The 25272-nt window shown below is 41.9% G+C and overlaps 1 protein-coding gene across 4 annotated transcripts in view; it reads right to left on the bottom strand.

The window, feature by feature from the left end:
• The window catches only part of FILIP1 (filamin A interacting protein 1), a 193039-nt gene that overhangs the window by 16759 nt on the left and 151008 nt on the right, over nt 1–25272 (bottom strand). For all 4 annotated transcript variants that reach the window (XM_046676377.1, XM_046676381.1, XM_046676379.1 and 1 more), the window contains exon 5: nt 1088–3893. In XM_046676377.1, the coding sequence (XP_046532333.1) occupies nt 1088–3893 (2806 nt within the window). The remainder of the gene's footprint in view (nt 1–1087; nt 3894–25272) is intronic.

The following is a 25272-nucleotide window of genomic DNA, read 5'->3' as shown; positions in this document are numbered from 1 at the left end:
GTCAATTTCATAATAAAACACGCGCGTCTCTTCACTACCTGGCCCTGGTTTGCCTCTCCATTTTGTCTCCACGCCCAGCTGCTGCAGCACAACGTGTCTGCTCACCATTCCCCCATGCCAGGCTCCTTCACACTGCTGGACCTTTGCACACGCTGTCCTCTCTACATACCCCTTCCCTTTCCCTTCTCGAAAACCTCTCCTTATCTATGAAAATCTCCTCTGTGAAACCTCTCTGATGGTTCCTTTGTACATACCTCTATCATAGATCCAAAAGTAGGTTCCACTCCTGCCCCCACTAAGCAGAGAACTTCCACTGGTCCTCTTTGTACTGGCACCTAACCCAGTACCTAAAGGGTAGCTAATAATAAGTGTTGATGAATAAATGCTCAAATGAACTAGCCTCATTATCCAGTTTCTAAGGTGTCCTAAAGGGTTTTTTTGTCCTTCATTTTATGGAATCTGATATACCTGAAATAAGGCGGCCATTGTTCAGGCCTCAGAAATCTTAGAGAGTTGTTCTGAAATCCTAATTCCTAGGGAGTTTAATCGGTAGTCAAAAATGTTGCTATAGAAGATCAAGAACGTTGTCTTGATCTGACCCTTAAATAGGAAATAAGATGTTCCAGCAGAAACTCTGCTCTGAGTTACAACTTACACCTCCACTGTCTTTTTAGAAAAATCATCAGAGAGAAGCAACCCTGCAAGACTAAGCTGGGCTCCGTGTTGCCTAAAAAGCAAGACTGAACCATTTGAGCAGGGTGAGCAGTTCTGAATGCTATTCGGCTCTGACAGAGCCAGTAACAAAAAGCTTTACCGGCAAAGCAATTAGTAATTCACACTTTGAAGTCTGTCTTGAGTCTATGTTGATACACAGAGAATTAAAACAAATTATAGTGAAGATATGGGAAAATAAGCCACAGTTTCTATACTTAAATAATAAGCTTCCTGTCTTTCTTAAGAGTTTCCAAAATATGCTGTGGTATTTGTTCGGAGTCTAGGAATCATAAATTCTAGTCTATTAGTTTAAATTAATATCTAAATAGTGCATGCTCTTCTATAACCGCGCCGCGGAGCCTGCGGCACTCACCACTGACTGGGTTCCTCGGGTGGGTGCGGTGGTGGCCGGCGTGATGGTGATAGTGCTCGTCACTTTGCTCGCGCCAGGGCGGGACGAGAGATGGTTCCTGGGGGAGCGAAGGACGGTACCAGTGGAAACCTCCTTTTCAGCTGTCACGTTGACAGGTCGGACGGTAATAACTGGACTTGCTCCGTCAGCTGAAGTCCCAGGGGATCGTTTAAACTGCGAACCTAAGTGAATGTGAATTTTGTTGTCTTCCGTAGTTATGATATTGGCATTGGAGTTGTATTTCCGCACTGGAGTCGGAACAGTCTGTTTCTCTGGGGTGACTTTGAGGACAGTCCTTCCCATGGGCATGTCCTGGGCTTCGGGAGAGACAGCAATCTCAGCTGGAGCTGCTGATGTAGACACTGTCATTATCTGAATGGGGGATGTGGGCCTGTCGGCAAACGCGCCTCTTCCACTTTCTGGCGTCTTCTCTCTGGAAAACGTCGTAATTGTGACTGGGGACATGGCTCGTTCTGTGCCAAGAGTAGTGTCTCCACTTTTTGGTTTTTGAGACATAACATTTGGTGACGGAATAATGGTTATTCTTGGTTTCTGATTCCCTAAGGTAGGAATGACAGTGGTACTAGAAAAAAATTCTTCGGATGTCGGGCTCGTTATCTCCAAAGTCGCGGTACTGTTCTCGTGGTCTGGGGTCACTCGGATATGCAGGGGCTGGCCCTGCTTTGGCGAAAGAACCAGCTCTCCTGGGTGTCCTGGACTGGAGTTTGTTCGAGGCCCTTTCTCTTGAGACATCGGGGGCCCGTTTTCCCTTTTTCTCATCCATGGAATCCAAGACTTTCTCATAGTGAGCTCATTTGCTGCTGGAGGATACCTGTCTAGAACGGAGGATCGTTCCATAGGTTTCTTCAATCCCACCTGGCGAAGATTACTCATGATATGATTCTCTTCTTGAAAGGATTTCCGTATAAATACTGCTGGCGTTTCTTCCTCCACCACCTCACTACTGACAGCATCAGTCTGAACTCCAGTCGACGTCACAGGAATGTCCACCATTCTTCTTCCATTCACACTGGGTCGAAGAGCTCTGCTGTAACGCTTCGAAAGCTCCAACTCTTTGGTCAGATTGAGGACTTCCTGCCCCATGTTCTTGTTCTTATTTTCTTCTTCCATAAATCTTTGTTGAAGCACCGAATAATCCACTTGGAGCTGAGAAAGCTGATCTTCTTTGTTCATTAATTCATGAATCTTCTCTTTAAGAGCTTGCACTTCCGCTTTCAAGTCTCGACTTTTAGCTTCTTCCAACCTAAATCTGTGTCTCAGCTCAGCTTCCTGACTCACAGCCTCGCCCTTCTCTATTGCTTTATTCTTGGCAATTTGGTGCTTTATCTCCTCCAGTTGTTGAGAGAGGAAGTTAGCCTTATCCTGCTCAGTTCTAAATTTCTGCTCCAGCTGATCATACTCATCCTCTGTCTTCATCAAATCCCCTTCGACCACCTCCAACTGCTGGAGACGTTTCTTCAGTCTCTCAATTTCAAGGGTTAGTTCCTTAATCTTGTTATCTTCTGGGCAGATAAGCTCAGGTCCTTTTCGAGACCTTCCTCTGGTTATTTCTCTTTCGACTTCCCCTAGCCCATCAAGTCTCTTCTTTAATAAGTCAACACTGCAGCTTAATTCAGAGGATTTTTCTTCTTCACTTTTCAGCTTGCCTATTAACTCATCTCTCTCTTTTGTCAAATTGTATACCTTTTCCTCCATTTCGGATTTCAGTTTTAAAAGCTTCTTGCTTTCTTCAATTAATTTTTCAGTTACATCCATAACCTTTCCTTGTTCTACCTTAAAATTTTTATTGAGTCCATCCACTTTTCTCTCTTCTTGCTTTATTTTTTCCATCATATTTTTCCTTTCATCAACCAGCATCACGGTAAATGACTTCAACTTTGTAAGATCATCTTTTAGGCTTAATTCAGCTTTTTCCAATCTACTTTCAGAACATTCCAGTTCTTTAACTCGACTCTTGACCACCTCCAATTCATTTAGCAGGTCTTTGGTTAAGTTCTTTTCTTTCTCCAGATTTAAATGTAGCTGGGTGCATTCAGATTTACTCTTGCTAAATGCTTCTTCCAATTTTTCCAGTTCAGACATTCTCTTCTGTAACTTCTCAACTTCAAGTTTGAGCTCCCGACTGTGGTGTTCTTCTTCTTGCAGCTTCTTCCTCAGTTCCCTGCACTGGGACTCAGTTTTAGTGATCTCCTCATCTTTACCCTCCATTTCAAGCACGCGCTTGCGGAGATTTTCCACTTCTGCCATGAGGCTGGAGTTGCCGCATTCCCCTTTGGCAATTTTCTCTCTTAATTCCTGAAGTTCTTCCTCTGCCTTTTGAAGATTTTTGTTGGTCTCTTCCAGCTCCTCGATTCTCTGAGTTAAGCCGACCAGCTTGAGTCTGAGCTGCCTATTGTGAGACTCTTGGTTAGCCAGCTTCGCGTTCATCTCTTCATGCTCCTGGGAAAACCTCGAAGCCTTGTGTTCAAAGTCCGCTTCTAACCGGAGCAGCCTCTGCCTGTCTTCCTTGGATTTGGAAGTAACGGCCTTGAGCTTCTCTTCTTCTTCCCTCAGTTTCTGGGTAAGATCCTGGACTTTCTGGCTTTGCAGACCAAGTTGCTCAATATGCATTTGCCTTTCATCCACCAGCATGAGTGCAAAGGACTTGAGTTTCACAAGCTCATCTCTTAGTTTATTGAGCCGCTTGGCATTTTCCTTTTCTTTACGGGCTTGGTAAGCCTTTTCTTGTTCAAGGAGTTTTTTCAACCTAGAAAACAAAATATATTAAAATATTATGATTTATTCTTATATATTATACTTTATATGTTATATATTGTATTTATATGTATTTTATTCATTATTACAAATATTAAAAGATTAATCAGCAAATAGGTTTGTCTTAGATATTAAATAAAAAATGAAATCCTATTACAATAAATCCCTTGTCAGTTGCTACAATATCAAAGTGTAACAAATAGCCATTAACAAAACTAATCCGAGTCAGGATCCTGGTTACTCTTACGGAGGGATATGCCTAGAAGGTGTAACGAGGGCTTTTGAGGTACTAGTTTCTGTGTCATGACTCATGTGCTGATTACACAGGATTGTTCAGCTTATGACATTTCACTAAGCTGAAAACTTATGATACAAGTACATTTATGCATAGGTATATAATACTTCAGTAACATAACCATTGAATAAAACTTAGGTTGTGCAATAATGATGACTATTTACAAAGTGTTTTCTGTATTCTAGGCACTAGTACTTATTTGATCCTTATGGCAATCCTATAAGACATGTACTGGTCCTATCATCCTCATGAGGCGAATAAGACACTGCACCTGCCACAGGTCACACAGTCAGGAAGTAGCAAGGCCAGGATTCAAACCCAGGCAGTAGGGCTCCAGAATCCTTGCTCCTGGCCTCTGCATCAAATGACTTCGAAAGAGAAATTTACCTTAAATGAAAGGGAAGGCTCAGAAAAGAAGGACCTTCAGGTTTTCTCATTTTGTATGCAACTATCACCTGAAGGGGACAAGGCAAGACAAGCTTTCTGATAGAAATCTGATCTACATAAACTGATTTTAGTTAACACCAGAAATGGCACAGGATTTTGTCTGTTTTCTGATTTAAACAATTTTTTAAATAGAGAACTAGGTAGGGAGGAGATCTGAATTACTATCAATACAAAAATGTGGCAGCCACAGGAATGACGATGCATCACATGTATAAAATGCATCTTCTCTATTGTGTTTACGTATCGCTTTAAAAAATAGGAATATAAATCTGCTAGAGTAACTGTTTACCATCCTTGTGTTGGTCAGTTACTTTGCCCCAATTTTTTTTTTTAAAGATTGGCACCTGAGCTAACATCTGCTACCAATCTTCTCCCTCTCTTTTTTTCTTCTTCTTCTCCTCAAAGCCCCCCAGTACTTAGCTGTATATTCTAGTTGTGAGTGCCTCTGGTTGTGCTATGTGGGACGCCGCCTCAGTGTGGCCTGATGAGCGGTGCCGTGTCCGCGCCCAGGATCCGAACCAGCAAAACCCTGGGCTGCTGAAGCAGAGCATGCAAACTTAACTACTCGGCCATCAGGCCAGCCCCAACTCCAATTTTTAATAGTTATTTTCAATAACCCATAAAAACAAAGTTAAAATAATAATCTTTACCATATGTAGTGTAAGAATGCATTTTAGTAATTTAAATTTATAGAAGTAAGTTATAAACAACCACTAACATGTATTAAGTATATTTTTTCTTTCACTATATTTTGCACCTTATTTATTCTGAATGATTTATTTTATATGTATGACTAGATTAATTGTTAACCAAGTAAACAGAAGTTAATAGCCTCAGAGTGCACTGTGCAAGAAATGATTGGACATACACATAGAAGCTATTTATAATCAAATCCAGTGTCAGATAATTACTAGAGAAATGGCTCTGATGATATCATTAAGATTTTTAAAATAGAATTTATTTTTATAAAAATACCCTGTGTGTAAGCATCTATTAACTAAATACATGACTTCTAAACCCCATTTTGACTTTATTCCTAAAATGGGAGAGAAAGATTATTTTCAAATCCTACGGACTCACATGAGCAATACTGTAATGGCTTCACTAAATTGGTTCTCCCATGGATAAAAGGGCATTTATATCGATCTTCTTCTTTTTTGACTTGGAGTCAAAACAACTGAAAAATGTCACAGAACTATAGAGAAGGAGAGACTTAGGGGGATATTTTCAAATTCCTTGACCTTAACTAGACTGTCAGAGACCAATTCATTGAAAACATCACTGCTTTCAACTCTAAGCTTAAAATGTTAAAACTTCTAAAGATATTTGTTTAAGCATCCTGCGCCTCTCTGCTGTTAGAGGCACAGGTTGGAGCAACCAACACGTAGACTCTGGGGTCAGCCGCAGCTGAACTGAATTCTGGCTCAGCCATTTTCCAGCTGTGTGACCTCTGGCCAGATAGTCAATCTATCTGACCCTCAGTGTTCTCAGCTGTAAAGGAAGGAGCGAGGGACATTAACACTTCCCTCACAGGAGTGTTCTGAAGACTGAGACAGCAGAAGTAAAGTGACCGACACACAGACTCAATACATTGATGTAATAAAACACAAAAAGAAATATAAGAACTAGACAGTGTACTCTTCCTTCCATCTGAAAAGCCTGTCCAATGCTTTTTGTGTTTAATCCTAAGTATTTTTATGTCATTATCCTGTCTTTGACAGTAAAACTGGGGCACTGATGTTTCAGCCTGAGAAAAATGGGCAGCTTTCTAATCAGTAGGAGAGCCTGTGAGCTACAGCATGGCCATGGCAGGAACGTGGCTTCCAGGAAACCACACTTTTCAGGTCCTCCTAGCTGTGATTTCTCTTTTTCTAGCCCCGTTAAACTCTCTCCTTCCCTCGTCTATCACATCTTAAACCATCTTCATCTTTTAGTTAAAGTGGACCTAACAGCCATACATGGCCCATTCTCTGTGTGCTCCCCAAATGCAGTTTCCCAGTTGGAGTAGCTGAGGTTAGAGCCAGGACCAAGTGAAGTTGCGGTACTCAGTAGGGACAGCCTGCCAGTAGTCTTCCGTGCAAACAGACCTGCGTTCAAATGTCTACAGGCACTGGGGATGGGAAGGATGGGACGAACGGTGAAGACTTTGCAAAAGGTAACTGGCATGGGCTTTGTGACTGCTCACTCACTGGGAGGAAGGAAGAGAGAGAGAGAAAATTACTTCAATGCTTTGGGTCTGAATAATTGCAAATAGTAATAATACCTTTAACAGGAATAGGAAAAACAGGTGAGAAAGGATATTGGTAGAAAATTGAAGCAACAGCGAGACAGTCAAGTTGAAAAGTATACCAGGTAATAGTTAACAATGCTGTATTACATACTTAAAAATTTTTAGAAGGGTAAATCTCAAGTTAAGTGTTCTTTCCATAATAAAATTAATTAATTAATTTAAAGGTATACCGATAATTAGAAATGTAGTGCTTTGGAGAAAAGTCCTATACATTTTGCAGCTCATATATATTTTAACCCATTACCCTAATGCCCCCCATTGTCTTTACTCCAGTCCAAGCTCTGAGCATCTTCTGCTGATAATTCTGCAACAGCCTCCTACCTGGGCTCCTCACCATCTCAGCTCTCCACTTGTTAGCTGTATGATCTTGCACATGTTATAGAATCCATCTGTACACGTTTCCTCACTTATAAATTTGCCGTCAAAATAGTACCTGACTCATAGGGTTTGTGTGAGGTGCCTATCAGATAATATCCGGAAAGCACTCACAACAGTGCCTGGCCCAAAGTGTAGCTTTAGCTGTCTTTATATTATTATTATTATTACTTCTTACTCTCACCCAAGTTCAAATGTAATCACGTCCCTCCCTGACGTTCCACGGCTTCCTGCTGCTCTTAGAGTAGAGAGTGAAATCCATAACATGGCCCAGCATGATTTGATCCTTGACCACCTTGGCAGGTTATCTAAGCTCCTAACATTCCTTGAATATGCTGTGCCCTCTGCATAGTATTTCCTCCCTGCTCCTCCTTTCACTCTGACACACAGACATGAACATACCTGGCTGATTGTTTATCCTTCAAGTCTCTCTTAAATGTCACTTCCTTCAGGAAGCCTTCCCTGACCAACCTGATTACATTAGATCTTCTTATAGACTCCCATAATACCCTGAGTCTTCCTTTATAATGCTTATCAACTTATAATTTTTTTAAAGATTGGCACCTGAGCTAACAACTGTTGCCAATCTTTTTTTTTTTTTTTCCTGCTTTTTCTCCCCAAATTCCCCCAGTACATAGTCGCATATTTTAGTTGTGGGTCCTTCTAGGTGTGGCATGTGGGACACCGCCTCAGCATGGCCTGACGAGCATGCCATGTCCGCACCCAGGATCCAATCCGGCAAAACCCTGGGCCGCCGAAGTGCAGCGCGCGAACTTAACCACTCAGCCACGGGGCTGGCCCTCAACTTATCATTTTTTGATGTCTGCCCACCTCTTTTAATGCAAGTTCCATGAGGGTAGGTGCCATATCTGTCTTGTTCACCCCCCAGCACAATGCTTAACAGGAAGTGCTTGACAGGAAGTGCTGAGGAAATATTGACTGAATGGATAAACAAAAGAAAGAACAAATAAATAAGCTTAAGCTAGGAATATAGCTCAAGTCACTACGGAGATGTGTGAACTAGAGTCCCGCATAATCCTGAGCTGAGTAAATTTCTGTTGAGTGTATATTGTGGTTGTTACTAGGCCAGTAATTTGACATTAATAGTGGCTATTAGAGGGGCTGGCCCTGTGGCCGAGTGGTTAAGTTCGCGCGCTCCGCTGCAGGCGGCCCAGTGTTTCGTTGGTTCGAATCCTGGGCGCGGATATGGCACCTCTCATCAAGCCACGCTGAGGCGGCGTCCCACATGCCACAACTAGAGGGATCCACAACGAAGAATGTGCAACTATGTACCGGGGGGCTTTGGAGAGAAAAAGGAAAAAAATAAAATCTTTTAAAAAAAAAAATAGTGGCTATTAGACAACAAGTGTCTCTGATCTAGTGAGCGATGGCCTCTCTCAAGGAATGTGGTCATTCTAGGAGTCATTCTCCCAGGGAAGAGGTACGTCTCTCAAGCGGGAAGCCTCAAATAAGAGAGGGAGTCCTCTCTACGTGGACTGGCAAGATACCGCTTCCTATGAGTCTATTTTTAATCCTGGAGCATGAACCACCTCTAGATAACCTATAAATGCTCACGGGAATATTAGAACCCTAAACAATATTTTGTAGACCAGGCTGAATTAAAGGCTTTCGTGTCTCTCTCATAGGTTTTAGTGTTCTTTTTGTTTGCTTATTTTAGTTCTTTTTTAAAAAATCGCTATAAACTCCCCTACAGAGAAAGGCTTTTCCTCAAGAGAAAGGCTTTTATCCACAGTTGGGCCAGAACTCTAATGCTGGAGCAGCACACCTCTGGGGCCTAGTGGGAGGGACAGTGGTAATTGACGTGACGGAAGTCCCAGGAGGAAGGAAGTCATGGGACGTCCCGGAGCTATTTTGTAAGCCATCCCTCTCTACATGGAAACGCTTCCAAGTGCTAGACCCTGGGTGATCCTTGGATTGCTATTTCAGAAAGGGTGGTGATACTTCCTTAGACACGGAAGTAAGTGTGATCTCCAAAGGAGAAATTATGTAGAGAGAGAAAAAGGAAAGAATGGGAAAAAAGACTTTGGGAAATTCCCCAAAATAAGGGGAAAAAGAATGAGGAGCTATTGAAGGCCTGTCAAAAGAGACAAGAGGAGGGAGAGAGACCCATGGAGCAACCCAGGAGGGCCAAAGGAAAAGGCGCTGATCTCCATCATCTACCTCCCAGTCACTAGCATTCTACTTACAGGTGGTGTTTTTAATGCGCCCATATCTAGAAATGCTCATTTTTACATTAAACAAGCATTCAGAAGCATTATCATGGAACTACTCACAAAACATAATGACTTTAACATATTGTCTCTTTTTCAAACAACTTCCTTTTGTGCTTTCCTTTTTGTGCTTCAAACAAATAATTTGCTCTGCCGTCCATGAAATGAGCTATTTAAGGAGCAGAATAAGAGGGTTTTGCTGTTGCTTGTGCCGACCGATCTTATTACCACCTCTTCACTCTCCTTCCTGCCCATCTTGCCGTTCTTCAACCACACCCTGATTCTAAACACATTAGCATAAAAGGAAACAACCCAGAAGACCAAGACTAAGAAGACGAATTAGTACCCTGATTCTCAGCAGCAGTTACAGGCAGAGCCCTAAGTATCCTGAAATCAACTTTATTCTTGGCAAGTTCTTACTTTTCTGTAAGCACTTTATCTTGTTTAGAGGACAAAAGGAAGACAAGTATATGATCTAATAGATTTTTCAGAATACTCTTACTTTTCTTAATAACTGTTCTTAAATGTATTCACTTCTCTTTTCATACTGATTAAAACTATATGTTTTTAACTTACAAATTTGTCATTTATAAACATGCTCAGAAATTCAATTATTTTCAACTAGATGACTTTAAAAGTGTAGGTTCAAAAGTCCTTGTTGTTTATAGTGTGTCCATTTGTCAAGACTCATCAAATTGTGTAATTACAAGTGGTGAATTTTATCATATGTAAATTATAGCTCAATAAAAATATAGTGAGAAAAGTAACATAAAAAGCCCTGGAAAGTGTTCCAAGATGTCAGGCAAAGGAAGAAAAGTTGTAAACAAATATTATAAGAGAGTGACTTAAAGTATGATAGAAAACATAAAATAGGTTATTAATCTTAAGGCAGAAAAAGGTGAAAGCAGAAGTCAGAAAAAAAGAGGGCTAACATTTTCAGGTGGAGTTGGGGAGGCTGGCTCGTTCTGGGGAAATAATATTTCACGTACTAGAAAACCTCTAGTCCCAATATCAAGAGGCCTTGTAAAAGCCCACCCCAAACTCCAAGTTTTGCTAATACCTAATTTTTTAAAAAATGAAGGATAGAAAAATGGTCTTTGATGATAGAACCTCTTACTTACCAACTACCTCTTACATCCTAGATGGGGCATTAAGGACTTGATTATTCTGTTATCTTCATAACATCCCTTTGAGCAAGGCCTGAATCAAGGGAACAGGACTAAGAAGGGGCAGGTTGGGATTTTGAACCAGATCTGTTTCACCACGATGAGCTTGTAACAACAAATAGATATTGCTTCAACCGCTCAAATTTGCAAGGCTCTGTGTTTGTTTAGGTTAACTTCATCTTGCTTGATTTGGCCTATCCTTCTGGAATTGTCAAGATCCTCCTTGGACTCTGTTTTGTCACCCAGTATATCAGCTTATATCTAGCATTGTGTCAATGGCAAAATGACCCCAACGTTAATAAAAAGACAGGTCAATGCACAGAGCCCTTCAAACACTCAAGATCTCCCTCCTGCTGACATCAATCTATTCAGTAGCACGGACCTTGTCATTCAATTAGCTAAGAGCCCACTGGGCTGTTATTCGCTATCTCTTCTGAGCTCCCAGTCCTCCCTTACGGACCTGTTCCAACCACATCCTTCTTGTGTCTGTCAACTACAACCAAATTCTTCCAGATGCTTGAGCCCCAAATCTAGAGTCATCCTTGAGTCCCCTCTTTCTCTTACATCCCCACATTCAATTGTTCAGCAAATCTTGTTAAGTCTACCTTCAAAATATATCCCAACTCCAGTTACTTCTCACCTCCTCCATGGTTCTCACCCTGCCCAAGCCACCGTCATCTTTTATCTGGATTATTGCAATAGCCACCCAATCTGACTCCCAGCTTCCACTCGTTCACCCTTAGTCTGTTCTCTGCCCAGAAGCCAGAAGCCCTTCTGCTCCAAGCCCTCCAAGAGCTTCCTCTTTGAATCTGAGTAGAGCCCAATCATCACAGTGGCCGGAAAGGCTCTACAGTATGATGCCTTCCCCTTACCTCTCTGACTTCATCTCTGAGAAGTCTCTCCCATCCTTCATATAATCTAGTATGACTACCTGATTTCCTTCAGATCTTTTCACAGACATCCCCTTCTCAGGGAGGCCTTCTTTGCCCACCCTCTTTGATCTTGTGCCTTTCATGGTAGAACTTCCATTTCCTTTTCCTGCTTTCTTTTTCTCCACGGCACTTATTATCATCCGATACACTATACATTTTACTTACTCTTTTTTTTAATTGACTGTCTCTCTTCTCTAAAATGTAAGCACTTTGAAAGGAGGAGCTCTGTATATTTTATTCACTGCTGTGGCCCTAGCACCCAGACCATAGCCCATGGTGAGCTCTTGCCCTGTTTGTTGAAGGCTGTCACAAAAGGTCTTCTCAGAAGCCTTGCTGAAATTCAAGTGCACTTGGCCAAATTCCTCACCTTTTTTGTGCCTCAGCTTCCTCATATTTCAAATGGAGGAAATGAAACCGTTTCCTCATGGGGCTGTTGTAAACTGAGTGAAATGACCCAGAAAAGTGCTCAGACAGCGACCAGCCCGCGGACACACACAGGCAGTGCCAGCCGTCAGTACTGTCAGAGGCACCCAGCAGCGCACCTCTTCTTGTTTACTCACTAAACAGTCATTTACTATTTACACCATGCGTGTTTACAGCACACAGTGTGTGTTACAAGTGTGTTTACAGCACACTTTCCGTGTGCTGGGCCCTCTGCTAGGCATATAGAGGAAAAAAAAATGGACACAGGTCTTACCCCTAAGGCATTTGCTCTCTAAAGAAGAGGACAATTAAACCAACCATGATAGAAAGACCTGCACAGGGAGCATATAACTCTGTGGTGGCACAAAGGAAGGCAGCTAAGTCACACCAGGAGGAGGAAGCCAGGGAGGCTTCCAGGAGGAGGGGACTCCTAACCTGAGTCTGAAGGGCTAAGTAGGAGGTAGGGAAGTGGAGAATGCAAGGAAAAGACCCTCTAGACTGGGGGTAGTATACTGTTGTCTGGGACCAAATCGAGATCCAGGCCAGCACTTGTACAGCCCTCAAGCTAAAAGTGGTGCTTACATTTCCATTTTTTAGTGAGGAAGATTGGCCCTGGGCTAACATCTGTTGCCAACCTTCCTCTTTTTGCTTGAGGAAGATTGTCCCTGAGCTAACACCTGGGCCAGTCTTCCTCTATTTTATCTAGGACACCACCACAGCGGGGCTTGATGAGCGGTGCTAAGTCCACGCGGGATCCTGTGATCCCCAGGCACCAAAGCAGAGTGTTCAAACTTAACGCTTCGCCACCAGCCCGGCCTGCTGACGCTTACATTCTTAAGGGTTGTAAAACATAACAAAGGAGAGCACACAGCAGCCTGGAGGCGGCCCTCAAAGCTCAGACGGGAGCTGGCAGGAGCCGCGGAGAAAGCAGAGAGCTGCAGAGACCAACTTTTCAGGGCGCGGCATGCGGCCCGACTGGAGGGAAGGGCAGCGGGGCAGGGGGAAGAGCGCGGCCCGGGAGGCCCAGCGAGCACGGCAGCCCGTGGGCTGAGAGGACAGATGTAAACTTCGGGCTGGGAATGTGAGGAAACGCAGCAGCTGTGGAGGGGGCGGGGCAATGCGGCGGGGAGCCAGATCAGTCAGGAAGCTACAGAAGTGGGAGGTGAGAAACGAAGTGCAGTGTGAGCCCAGATCGTGTCACTGGATGAGGAGAGAGGGGCGCACGTGGCGATCTGGGAGACAGAAGTGGCCGCGTTTGCCGCCAGAGGCCGCGAGGATGGAGAGGAAGTTGGGCCTGGCTCGCCAGCTTCTGCGGGGGTGTTGGTTTGCTGTCGGTGCTTACCACATACAGGGTGATCTAAAGGGAGACACGGACTTGGAGGGGAAGACCGTGACGCTCCAAAAAGACACATTGACCTTGAGGTTCCTGAGAACTTCCAAGTGAAATGCTGAGTGGTAGGCCTGGAGTTCGGGAAATACAGGCAGGGGGCCTCCAGCGGCTGGTGCGACCTACAGCCATGAGAGGACGAGAGGAGGAGGTAGACACCAGGAGAAAAAGCAGTAAGGACAGAAAAAAGACACTGAGATGAGAAAGGAACTTCATGAGGGAGCCTAAGCAGGGATGGCCGGGGTCGGGGGGAATCTCGGCAACATTCCTGGGACTCGCGGACGCGAGAGAGCAGAGAAGCGCAAGGAACGGGCCCAGTGCATAGTGCAAATACTTGGAGAGATCAGATGAGAGAACATGAAAATGTGCACCATTTTTATTCAGATTCAAATTTAAAACTTTTTCATTGGATATGTCAATATGGACATCATCAGTACTTCATCTGACCAGTTTTAATAGAGTTAGGAAACAGAATACAGATTACAGTTTAGCTGAAGAAAAACCAAGAGAAAAAAATGGAGACAAGTGTCTGACACTAATTATCTGAGATCTTGATTCTCAAAGGGAGGAGAAACAGGGAAGCAGACATAGGAAACAGGTAGGGCAGCATCAACATTTTAACCTTTTAAAAATATATGTATTTTTTATATAAATATAAGAGAGATTAGCATATTCCCACTTAACTTTAAAGCTCTTGTTTTTGTTTATAGAAATATTCCATTAATAAATAAATGATAGAATGCCACTATTAATGAATAAAGAAGTACTTATAAAATACCACCATTTTGCAATCCCCAGTGTAATAAGGAGCTTATCAATGTGTCCCACAAGAGACAGCCAGACACTGTGTACATATGTGCATACTTCCACCCAAGAAATATTCTTAGCAAGAAAATTAAACCTGAATCAGAGCAAACTCCTGTAACTAATTGCTAGTTTACAGGAAAGATACAGGCAGGAAACATACTAAATGACGTTGTGATCATCAGAAAAATCCAAAATGTAGGGGACTAAGCAGGATAAAAAACCAGTTTCTTCAATAAATAAATTTCAAGAAAAAAAAATTGGAGGAGGGGAAATTATAAAGACATATCAACCATCTGTGATCTATTTGGATTCTTACCCAGACTTGTGTGTGTGTGTGTATGTGAGGAAGATTGGCCCTAAGCTAACGTCTGTTGCCAATCTTTCTCTTTTGCCTGAGCAAAATTGTTGCTGAGCTAACATCTGTGTCCATCTTCCTCTGTTTTATGTGGGACACTGCCACAGAGTGGCTTGGTGAGCGGTGTGTAGGTCAGCACCCGGGACCCGCGAACCCCCGGCCGCTGAAGCAGAGTGTGCAAACTTAATCACTACACCACCAGGCTGGTCCCCGGAACTATTTTTAAAAATGAGACAATTGGAAAAATTCTGTTGCTAAGGAATTATTATTAAATGTTAGATGTGATAAAGAATTTTGGTAAGATTTTTAAAAGAATCCTCATCTTTTAGAAATAAACATTGAAATATTTATGAATGAAATATGTCTGGAATTTACATAAAAATAATCCGTGGGAGTGGGGATGTATGAAACCAGACTAGACGTGAGTGGATAAATTGTTAAAGCTAAGTGATAGGTATAGGGGGTTCATTATACTATTCTCTTTATTTCTGTAAATGTCTGAAATTCTCCAGAATAAAGTTTTTAACCCCCTTTGTAATGTTCAGCTTCCCTCCCCACCCCCACCCCCAGCTCCTTTGGGGTCTGGACATATTTTCACTTTCCTTACAGCGCCCTGTTAAATCTCCTATGTGCCCGTGACTGTGGGTGATTCTTTCATTCCTTTCCATGTTTATAAAATTAAGCTTGTTTGAGACTTTTACTTTTTCTTCCTCATTGGGATCCATTTGATGCTTAGTCAAACTTATGCTAAAAAAAAGCATCCTCACTCTGTTCTGTTGCACAGATGTTTGCTAATTTATCTTTCCTTTTAGAGTATAAGGACACATTTTTTTGTGGGGAGAAAGGGGAGGTGAGAGATTTTTTTAACCTTATCATAGTTATTCGTCCTTGAGATAAACACCTTCCCTGGAACAGGTGTCAGTTTGTGCTCCTAAAGACTTGGGCCACACCTGCCATAGCCACTGTCACTTCCCTTCCTTGGAAAGAAACCACGTAAGATTTCACAGGTTCTTTCCTCCGATTTTCTTGACACTCCCTCTTCTTCAATCATTTCTCCAAATTCATCAGCATTAGCCCCAGAGCAGCAATTCTCTCTTTGCTTTCTTCAGATGTTGTGACTGGTCACCATCTTAGTCCACCAGACCTCCTTTTGAAGCACCAGTGTCACCCCTTAAAAGTCACCTAGGTTTGTTCCTCAGCCAGGCCATGCTAATTTCCCTTCTCACTCTTTCCTTTCCCTTTCACCATGTTTATTCTTCAACTCTCCCTGCATGTATGCCACTCTGTCTTTCCAGAGAAAAGGCAGCAAGGGCTTGATTGGAATTAAAGAGGAATGACCCTCAAAAGAGCCAAGCGTGCACGTGGCTAGAAGTCTTTAATCACACACCTTTTTTCCCAACCAGAACGTGGGACAGAGCTGAGCAGCACAGCAACACGCTAGGACGCGGTTTCACCAAATGACTCAGGAAGAGGTGTTACTTTTTAATGAGTCACCTCAGTTTCTCAGGATGGTTACTATTATAATAATTATCCAGGATTAATCTAATGTCCCCCGTACACTCTGGAGGGCTGGAGCCGGGGTGAGGTCAGTGAGGCTGGGTCCTGCAACTGCAGAGTCGGATCCTGTCCTAATTTGACATTTTGATATTTTTGTTCATCCTGGATGTTTTTGCATTAATTTTGGTATTTTAAAATGCAGTAAAATATTGCGTATCTTGATGAATGAGTTTTTTGGCATTCCTTTAAATTGTATGCCCAAGGTGAGAGCCCCATGTGCCTCACCTTCATCCCAGCCCTGAGCGTTGAGTGCTGCAGAATCGTTTATATATATGTATAAAGAAATGGTGGATCCTTCATAATAGGACACAAAGTTTTGAGCTTTGTTTTTTGTTTTGCATTTCTTAGTAGTGGGGAAGAGTTTACAAAGCCCTTGTGCACTTCTTCTTTTCCCCTCTTGTGAAGACCAGCAGTACTGTGGAGCCTCTGATCTCAAACTTTTTGACCCTGGCCCCGTGTAGTGGGCCAGAGGCCTACTTCACCTATCCTCACAACACAAAAGAACCTGGTGCTAAAAAACTGACAGAGAAGAAAGTAAAATCAGTAAACTCATTGCTAGCATCTTTTCTGAACGTCGCAAGAGAAGATCCTGAAGTTATACACATGATTTTATATTATAAAATTATTTCCTATAAATTAAAAAATAATCTAGTAATCTTACTACATTTACTTTGATAGTATACTCCAAGCAATTCAAATAGCACATACACACCCTCCAGGCAGATTATCACAAATGATCATCTCATTTTACTCTCCATCAGATTTTGAGAGGAATAGTACGATTCTGCCCTAGAATGGGCACAGTGATGACGTGCCTTGAAGTCTAGTTGTTGAAAATTGTAAACCAAGGAAATGCAGTATGGACCCTCTCTGGGTTACCTCAACAACCTATGACAAACTAAGCTGATGAGGATGTGTAACCTTTAAAAGGCATAGGTGACAGCAACTGAAAAGTAGGACAAGCTTATGACTGATAAATTACTCTTCATGAAGATTATGGGGTTTCCTACTACCAGGTGACCACATGCTGAGTAAGTGTTTGACAACATTTGGTGGCAGCCAGACCACGCTGTAAAATACTGATTTAGTCTTTAAGAAAATCTACTAACATGCTAATTTAAATTTACAAATGTTATATTTTAAAATAAATCACTTAGTATAATTGCTAGTAAATAGCTCTTAGTCGTAGTAGTAATTAAGGTCTAGGGGATTGTTTGTCATTTGCTTATAAAAACCATAGAAATGACTGTTTTTTTCTGACAATTCGCTGCCTATGAGGAGACCCATATTTGAGAATCACTGTTTGAGAAGCTCTCTGATCACACACTCTAGTATGAAGCTCCGCGACTCACACAGGGATGTAACCACGATTCATTAATTTACTCAGTAATTCAGCAAAGATGGGCTGAACGCCCTACCATTGTCGGATAGCGTATTAGGTGCTCAGAATAAAAATAAATTGCACTGCTATGTAAAAAGTGCCATTTATGCTTTAAATATAGGCTGCTGAGGGACACCCAGGGATGGGGATGTGACTGCAGGAAGTAGTTGCTCAAGGCTTTTGCAACTGTTGTTCCCAATACTGTTCTCCTGCTATCAGGGCTGCAGCCCACATGGCCCTTTGGGATAACTAGATAAGGGTCCTCCTCCTCTCTAGGGAGGCAGTCCCGTGCTGGGGTGCCTGGCTTGATAGGATGAATGAGAACTGGACTTCAGCCCCCATTCTTTCATTGGGTAGGTGCTCCTGTAAACTGCAACCTGAACGACCATACGTAATAGCCCTATGAGCTCTTCTTTCTCGTCCTTCAGGTTTCAGTTGACATGTCCCCTCCCCAGAGAGGCAGTCTCTGACCAAATTATTGAAAATGGTTTGTTCACCCGCTCTCTATCATATCACCCTATTTATTTCTTTCACTATCTGAAATCATCTGGTTCATTTATTAGTTTACTTAGATGTTGTCTGTCTTCCCACCTCTCCACAGAGCAAAAGCTCCATTAGAGCAGGGTCCAAAAGCTGAACACCAGCCCCTAACACAGTGCCGGACACATAGCAGGTGTCCAATCAATATTTGTTCAATGAATGAACAAACGAGGGTTATCCAGAAGAAGCAGGGGGAAATGATGCACCACGTAAAGGGGAAAAAGCATGCAAATGCAAGAAAACAGAGCCTCATTCAGAACAGCACAGAGTCAATGTCAGAGAGCACAGTCAGAGGTGGGAAAGTGTCAAGAGATAAGACTCCAATGGAAGGTAGAGGTCAGATCATCAAGCAGTTTGTATGTCATCCTAAGGAGACGGGCTCCATCGTGAGCATTATACAGAGTTCTTGAAGGACTCTAAGAACAGTGATAATATCAAATAAGGATATTAGAACATTCTGAGGACAATGTGGCTGGCTGTACGGATTACAGAGGGGGAAACTAGAGGCATGGAGACCAGTTATGAAAGTGTTGGAATTTTCCAAGCCAAAAAAAGGACTAGACTAAGATCACAACTGTAATACAAAAAAAGGAGATTATAAGAATACTTAGGATGTAGAATTGTCTGGTTTTGGTGACTGATTGAATGTGAAGATTAACGTAAAAAGAATTATAAAGGATTATTCCTACATTTTGACACGGGTGACTACATGAATGATGTTGCCACTCGTTGACCATACTGGCAGCCCCATCAGCATCACAATCTAGCCAACTGGTCTAAGTGGTACCATGTCGAATCTTAGGGAGATGGTTACGATCGCCCAAATTTTCCTCAAGGCTCTACTGACTTGAGCAGAGGGCAAAACTATCTTTTTGAAAAACTCAACTCAGTTGAGCCAGCATGGGAAAGATAAATTTCTAGGTCTTCTCTAGAATATCACTTTTTGAAATGTTCTCTTTAGATCTCAATTTTAGTCATCTTTGAAAAATAAGTATAGTTTTATAAACCTGTGAGGGAAGCAAATCAGGACTCAGAAGCTCTTGGTGGGAAGTGTTTTTGAATGAGAACATCAACTCAATTTATGAAATCAATGTTATATGCAGCTGTAGAAAAAAAGTGTTATTAAGTTAGTAAATTACCAAGCTATTAATTTGTATATTGTATCATTTAATAACAAAATTCTATACTTCTAATTATTATCCTTTGCATTACATGTTTTCCATTTACCTCTCCTGTTCCACTCTCCACATTCTCAATCCTGCTATTTGCTCGGGAGGCTGACATTTAGGCATTGTATTAACAAGCTCTTTCTAGTTTCCATCTGTTTTGGTTTAGTCAGTAGGAGGCAGTGACAGGAGATTGGAGAATGGGGTATTAATTCCCTCCTGAGTCTTGGATATTTGGCTTCATTCTCCTACTAAGGGCCACAGTCCCTGTTAGACAGCTTTCTCCTATAGATACAGTTACTCTTGAGGGTTCTGGTAACTACTCCCTCCTCCAAGTTAATGGGTAGTAAGAAGTACACACTCCTGCACTCCCCCATCCCCCAAATTCCTAGCCCTAGGGAACTGCAGTTTCCCTTACTAGCCTCCCTACACTCTACCCACACTTGTATAACCTTGTCAAATTACCCCATTGGAGTCACCTGGGTTTTTGCTATAACCCTGAACAGATCATACAACATGTAAATTTCAGGGCTCAGGATTACCTCCCTTCTCTACACCCAACACGCACTTTATATGCATCATAATTTCTCCTGATACAGATTTGGAGGTTGGGATAATAGGACAAATCCAAGAAGAGAGAAGACACAGATAGTAGTGGTTGAGAGAGGGTCAGTGAAGAGTTGAGGAAAAAGAAAGAATAACACGTTTATAGACACATAGACATATTGTAATGCTGGGGAGCAGGAACAAGAACAACAGTGAAGGTGAAGACAGAAGAGGGGAGGCAGAGTGGTGCTCCTGCTCTCCCTCAGACTAGACACGGAGGGGCCCGTCTGTCCCCACTCAAGGCCAAGCAGTAGGGAAGGGCCTTGCCTTGGACCCAACAACAGGCCCGAAGCCTGGCTTTCTATCTGTTTCATTCTGTACTGTAGGTTCTTTAGAGCTGGAAAATTTCTGGATGATAAAGGAGAAAGACCACAAATAATGAAAGATGATTGGGAATATTCAGGAGGAAAAAAAATGACTAGCCGCTGATAGAAGACCAAATATGAAAATATATGTAGTAATTTGTATAGAAAACTAATCTCTATGAAACTCAATCATGCCAATAATGTTCATTGTCAGAAAATATCTGTATATCTTTTTGATACTTGTCATCTCAAAGCCAATCGTCAGCGCTCAGGGTAGTAGCTCAGAGTGTGTGCTCTAGAGCCAGACGATATGGTTGGAGCCTAGCTCTGCCCCCACTCACTTGGACAAGTTTCTTAATTTCTCTCTTCCTCAGTTTCCTCCTCTATAAGAGGGAAGTGATAGTATCTATTCACAGGGTTGCTGTCAGAGTCACATGAATTATTACTGGAAAGGGCTAAGTACTCAGTAAATGGTAGATACTATTAGTAATAATGCTAAACTGGAACTTACTGCCAATTTGTATCTTTCTCCTCCAATGAGAATGAATTCTTCAAAGCCAATGGAGAGGGAGGTGCATCTACTGGTGCAATGGAAAACATAATTTCATTCTTGAGACTTGAAAATGTTGTTGTTTATCTCATGGGCATGAATGAGTAATTCTACCCACAATAATATGTCTTCATTTGTGTTTTCATATTCCTAAATTGTTCAAAGTACTTTTCAAACACCCTCAGAATGATCAGAGGAAATATTTTTAAAACAGTGAAAAGAAGATCTTCTTCTTCTTCTTCTCTTTTTTTTTTTTTTTTTTGATGTTGTTTATAAAGAATCAGCCAGGTGGATAAATTTACTTAACAATTTTCATAAGGAACAGAAAAAGTCATGAACCATAGAAGTTTGCCACCTAAATGTGTGGCCCTGGGCTCTTTCTTCCAAGTAGCCCCTCATCCTCCCTCACTCTGACCCAAAGAGACCTTTCCTCACCCATTCCCAAAGAACGTGTCACCCAGTTCATCACACCTGATTATCGGACTCTCCAGTTAGGTAACATCTGCGCGCCATCACCAAAACTCTCTCCCTCAGAAAATAAGCTAACTGGAGGGAGCTTACCTAGGGAAGTGAGAGAGTGGGAGGATATTTTGAGGCATGTGGGTTTTTAGGTCCCTGCAACCGCAGTGTGAGGGTGTCCTCCCAGCGCTTAAGGAGAGAGACCTCTCCTCCGTGGGCTGTCCTCGTGGTCACAGAACGTGAGGGGAGGAGCTGGGAGCATGAACCAGATTCCTAAGACTATTCAAACGAGGTGAGGACAGTCCACAAAGGTACAAATCTACCTCATTCTACTCCATATATGCACTTATAGAGCGCTGGGCAAAAGCCAGGTTTTAATCTTATACATTATGGCTTTAAGCTTATACAATCTGGGAGCTTCCCATATAAAAACATTTCCTTTTGTAAAGCCTTTCATTAAGATACTATTAAGCTAATTCATCTCTTGGGTAAATCTATTTTCATAAATAAGATTTGTTTAAAATAATATAGACAGGAAATAAGTAGCAAATTAAATTAAATACATAAATCACTGGTATTAGTGCATTCCCATGCATTTATTTACTCAGAAAAATAACCCTTTCCCTCCTGGAAATGGCAATAGAATTTTATTGCCATTGCATCTAAAGGTCTTAAAAATAACTTTTAAATGTAAGCATACATGAAATTTCACTAAATTTCACTATCTAATAATGATTTTATCCAGTTTTGGAACTGGAACTTTAAAGCTAATGCAAAAATAAAAAGTCAAAACAATAAACAAAATTCCAAAACCCTAGATTCAATTTTGCATGGATCCTGACTATTAGTCTAGAGAAGTGTGAGCGCCCTTCTGCTGCGCAGAGGATGTGTCGCTCGACACGGAAACAGTTCGCCTGGCCCGGTGGAGGTGAGGACCCAGCAGGTCAGCACAGGGCGCCCAAGGTTTTCATCCCAGCTGAGCTGAAGATTGTCGTTGCTTTAAACACACAGACCAAACGTCATGAACAGTCAGTGTGATAAAGAATTAAATCTACACAAATGAAAACCGTACCGTCTGCCCTTACGCTAGAATTTCTATTAAACAGGTCATGTGCTGCAATCACACTGTAAAAGCCTGGCTTGGGCCAAGCGCAGTTGTCTCGTGAAACACTGACTACCCTCCAGCCCTACTGAGCGCTAATGCGAGCTGTTTATTTTGATATACTCTGCTGGACTCAGACAATGTTTCTTTGGCATTTTGAAAAATTTACTAAAGTTGAACTTTTTACACAATTGTTTAACATAGTCCTTTAATCCATTCCCACTTTGAAATCAAACCTCCTATCTGCTATATTATTCTTATTATCACTGCCACACTGACTGTTTCAGAACAAACAGCTCTCTGGATCACTGTGCATTCTAATTCATTACCAACTTTTACAAGGCTTCTCTACGTGTGCAAAGAAAGAGCTGCAGAAAATCCAGATAACAACAACAAAAAACTTTGAAAATAATATTTTTACCTCAAATTAGTTTTTTGCTCATCAAGAAATCCCAAGTTAGGAGATGCATTTACAATACATGGAAGGGCTGTCTGTTAAAAGCCTTCAGAGCACATGAGAAAGACTGACAGCAGCAAGATGGGAGACTTCCCGTCTTATACAAACTCCCCAAGTTTCTGCAGGACAAAACTATTTTCCCTCCACAGAAAAACAGGAGCACGCCTCATACCACAACAAAGTGCATCTCCACCAGTTCCTGTCAAGGATTCTGAAGTATGAAGAAAAGTCACAATAAGCTGGGCATTTTCAAGGGTTCTCACCGTGCACGCTCAGTAAAACCTGTAGCCGAAAGCTGAAAGGTTGTGAGCTCTGTCAGCCCTTGTCAGATTAGTCGAGGCTCTACAAATGTCCAAACCCAGCTTCCAAGATGCTCTTTGCAACAACACTTAGAAATGAGTTTACTGCCAACTCGGCCTGTTAACAAATGAAATGCCCCTGGACTACAGCAACAATGTTGCTTAAATCAAAACAGATCTTGACTTCCTTACCTTAATACTAGGAAGCATGGGAGCTTTTGGTTTTGTTTTTGTTTTTTCTAAGGGAGTACTGGTTTGCTCAACAGCAGCAGGCCCTGCTCAGCCCCTCCTCCATAGGGAATTAACCGTCCCACTCCAGCCCTGCCATCAGAACAGTGAAAGGTGAATGTTGTGCAGAACAGCTTGGGACCACGAACGATGATGTCATTCCTCCCTTAGACCTTTATTATTGTGCAGATTTACTTTGTCTGTGGAAAGGGGTGGAGCTGCCCAGGACTGGGGGAGAAAGCACCTCTTAAGAAGCAAAGCAAGTGAAACGGAATTATGTTCTGGCACTGGGGAGGGGAAAGCTGGGGAGGAAGAATGAGATAAAGAAAAGATATGCATAAAATGCTGCATGGGCCTCACGCCTGATTTTTCAAACTAGCTGAGCTCTATACAGTTCTATCTCACACGCGCTGGCGTTAACCAGGGACCCGCTAGAGACTCATCTCTGAGTCGACCCACAGGAGGGACTCACGTTTCAACCAAAGTGCAGGTTAGTTTATGTTATCTACACGAACACACCACAGTGCGGGCTATAAAATGCCAACTACCCTTTAGTTTAAGGATTATTGTGCCTTAAAAGTTTTTTTTTTTTACCTAAATTTATTTCCTTCCTGAAAGTGTTTTGAAATGGCAAAAAAGTGCTGTCCACACAAAGCGGTGAATGCACTCAGCCAAATTTCAAGGAGCATCTGTATCATCATTCATACAAATGTTCTCAAAATCTGCCACTTTCAAACTAGTTTTCTCTCTTTTCTCTTTCTTTTCCTTGTTTCCTTCCTTCTTCCTTTCTTGAATGGGTCTGTGAGTGAGTGAGTGATAATTCAATCAAAAAGCCAGTAGGTAATTTAAAAGTTTCAGCATAATTTTTTCTAACCCATATACCTAGAATATGTATATCATTTATGTTAAGAAATTCCATTTTAATTACAGAATAAAAGCATAATATCAGATAAATTAGTCAAATTAACTTTAAAGTTAACAGAATCAAATGTTCGGAGAGTATTTTTAAGTCTTGAGATATCTTTCATGTTATATAAATACAAGGCACTATGTTATGACATAGAAAAGAATGTGAAGGAAAAATAAGTTAAAGATAATTGCTTTCCTACATCCGTAACGTTCACTCAGGCCTTCTGCTTTAAGAACACGTCTGTCTTTTTTAATGCTTGAACTTAGTTGCAGTTCTGCATAAATGTGTTTGATTATTGAGTTATTGTGGTAGAAGTTACGTAAAGCAGCATTCATGGTTGAGGTAAGATTACAGATACTGAACCAATTAGTTGTTGTTTTTGGTTCTTTGGAGGGGTTCTTTTTGCAGCTATTTTAATATGGACGGAAAAACTGAAATTCAAGAAAAAACTGCTGCTGCCACCTGCTGTGTGCGAGGCTGCACTGGTCTGGGGAAAAGGGACTTCTGGGCAATTAACAGACCCAAGATTGAATCTTGGCTTGGCACCTACTGGGTAGATAACCAAGAGGATGGTTTTTGTTGTTGTTTTTTTTTGTTGTTGTTTTGTTTTTTTCTGCTTTATTTCCCAAAACCCCTGGTACATAGTTGTATATCTTAGTTGCAGGTCCTTCCAGCTGTGGGATGTGGGACGCCGCCTCAACGTGGCCTGACGAGCGGTGCCATGTCCGCGCCCAGGATCCGAACCCTGGGCCGCCACAGCGGAGCGCGCGAACTTAACCACTCAGCCACGGAGCCGGCCCCCAAGAGGACGTTTTATAACTCCTCTGGTCTCAATTTACTCAGCTGTATAATAAGGATATGGATTTTAACTTGCAGGGTTGTTAGAAGAAATTAAGTAGGATGAGTCAAGGCCACAGAATCTGACACATAGTGGACAAACAATAAATAATATGTTTATGCACAGTTTACTCATTTTGACGATGGTAGGCACTTTTCAAAAATAGAGATTTGTGGTCTAATTTTGACACAGACAATATAAACCCATATTGAAAGGGAGAATCAAGGGGTCAGAACTGATCGTCTAGTTAAGTGGCGTCTTGCAC

The sequence above is a fragment of the Equus quagga genome, chromosome 11 (genome assembly GCF_021613505.1).
Source record: "Equus quagga isolate Etosha38 chromosome 11, UCLA_HA_Equagga_1.0, whole genome shotgun sequence".
Taxonomy (NCBI): Eukaryota; Metazoa; Chordata; class Mammalia; order Perissodactyla; family Equidae; genus Equus; species Equus quagga.
Note: the sequence above shows the minus strand (reverse complement) of the source record. Positions and strands in the feature narration are given on the sequence as shown.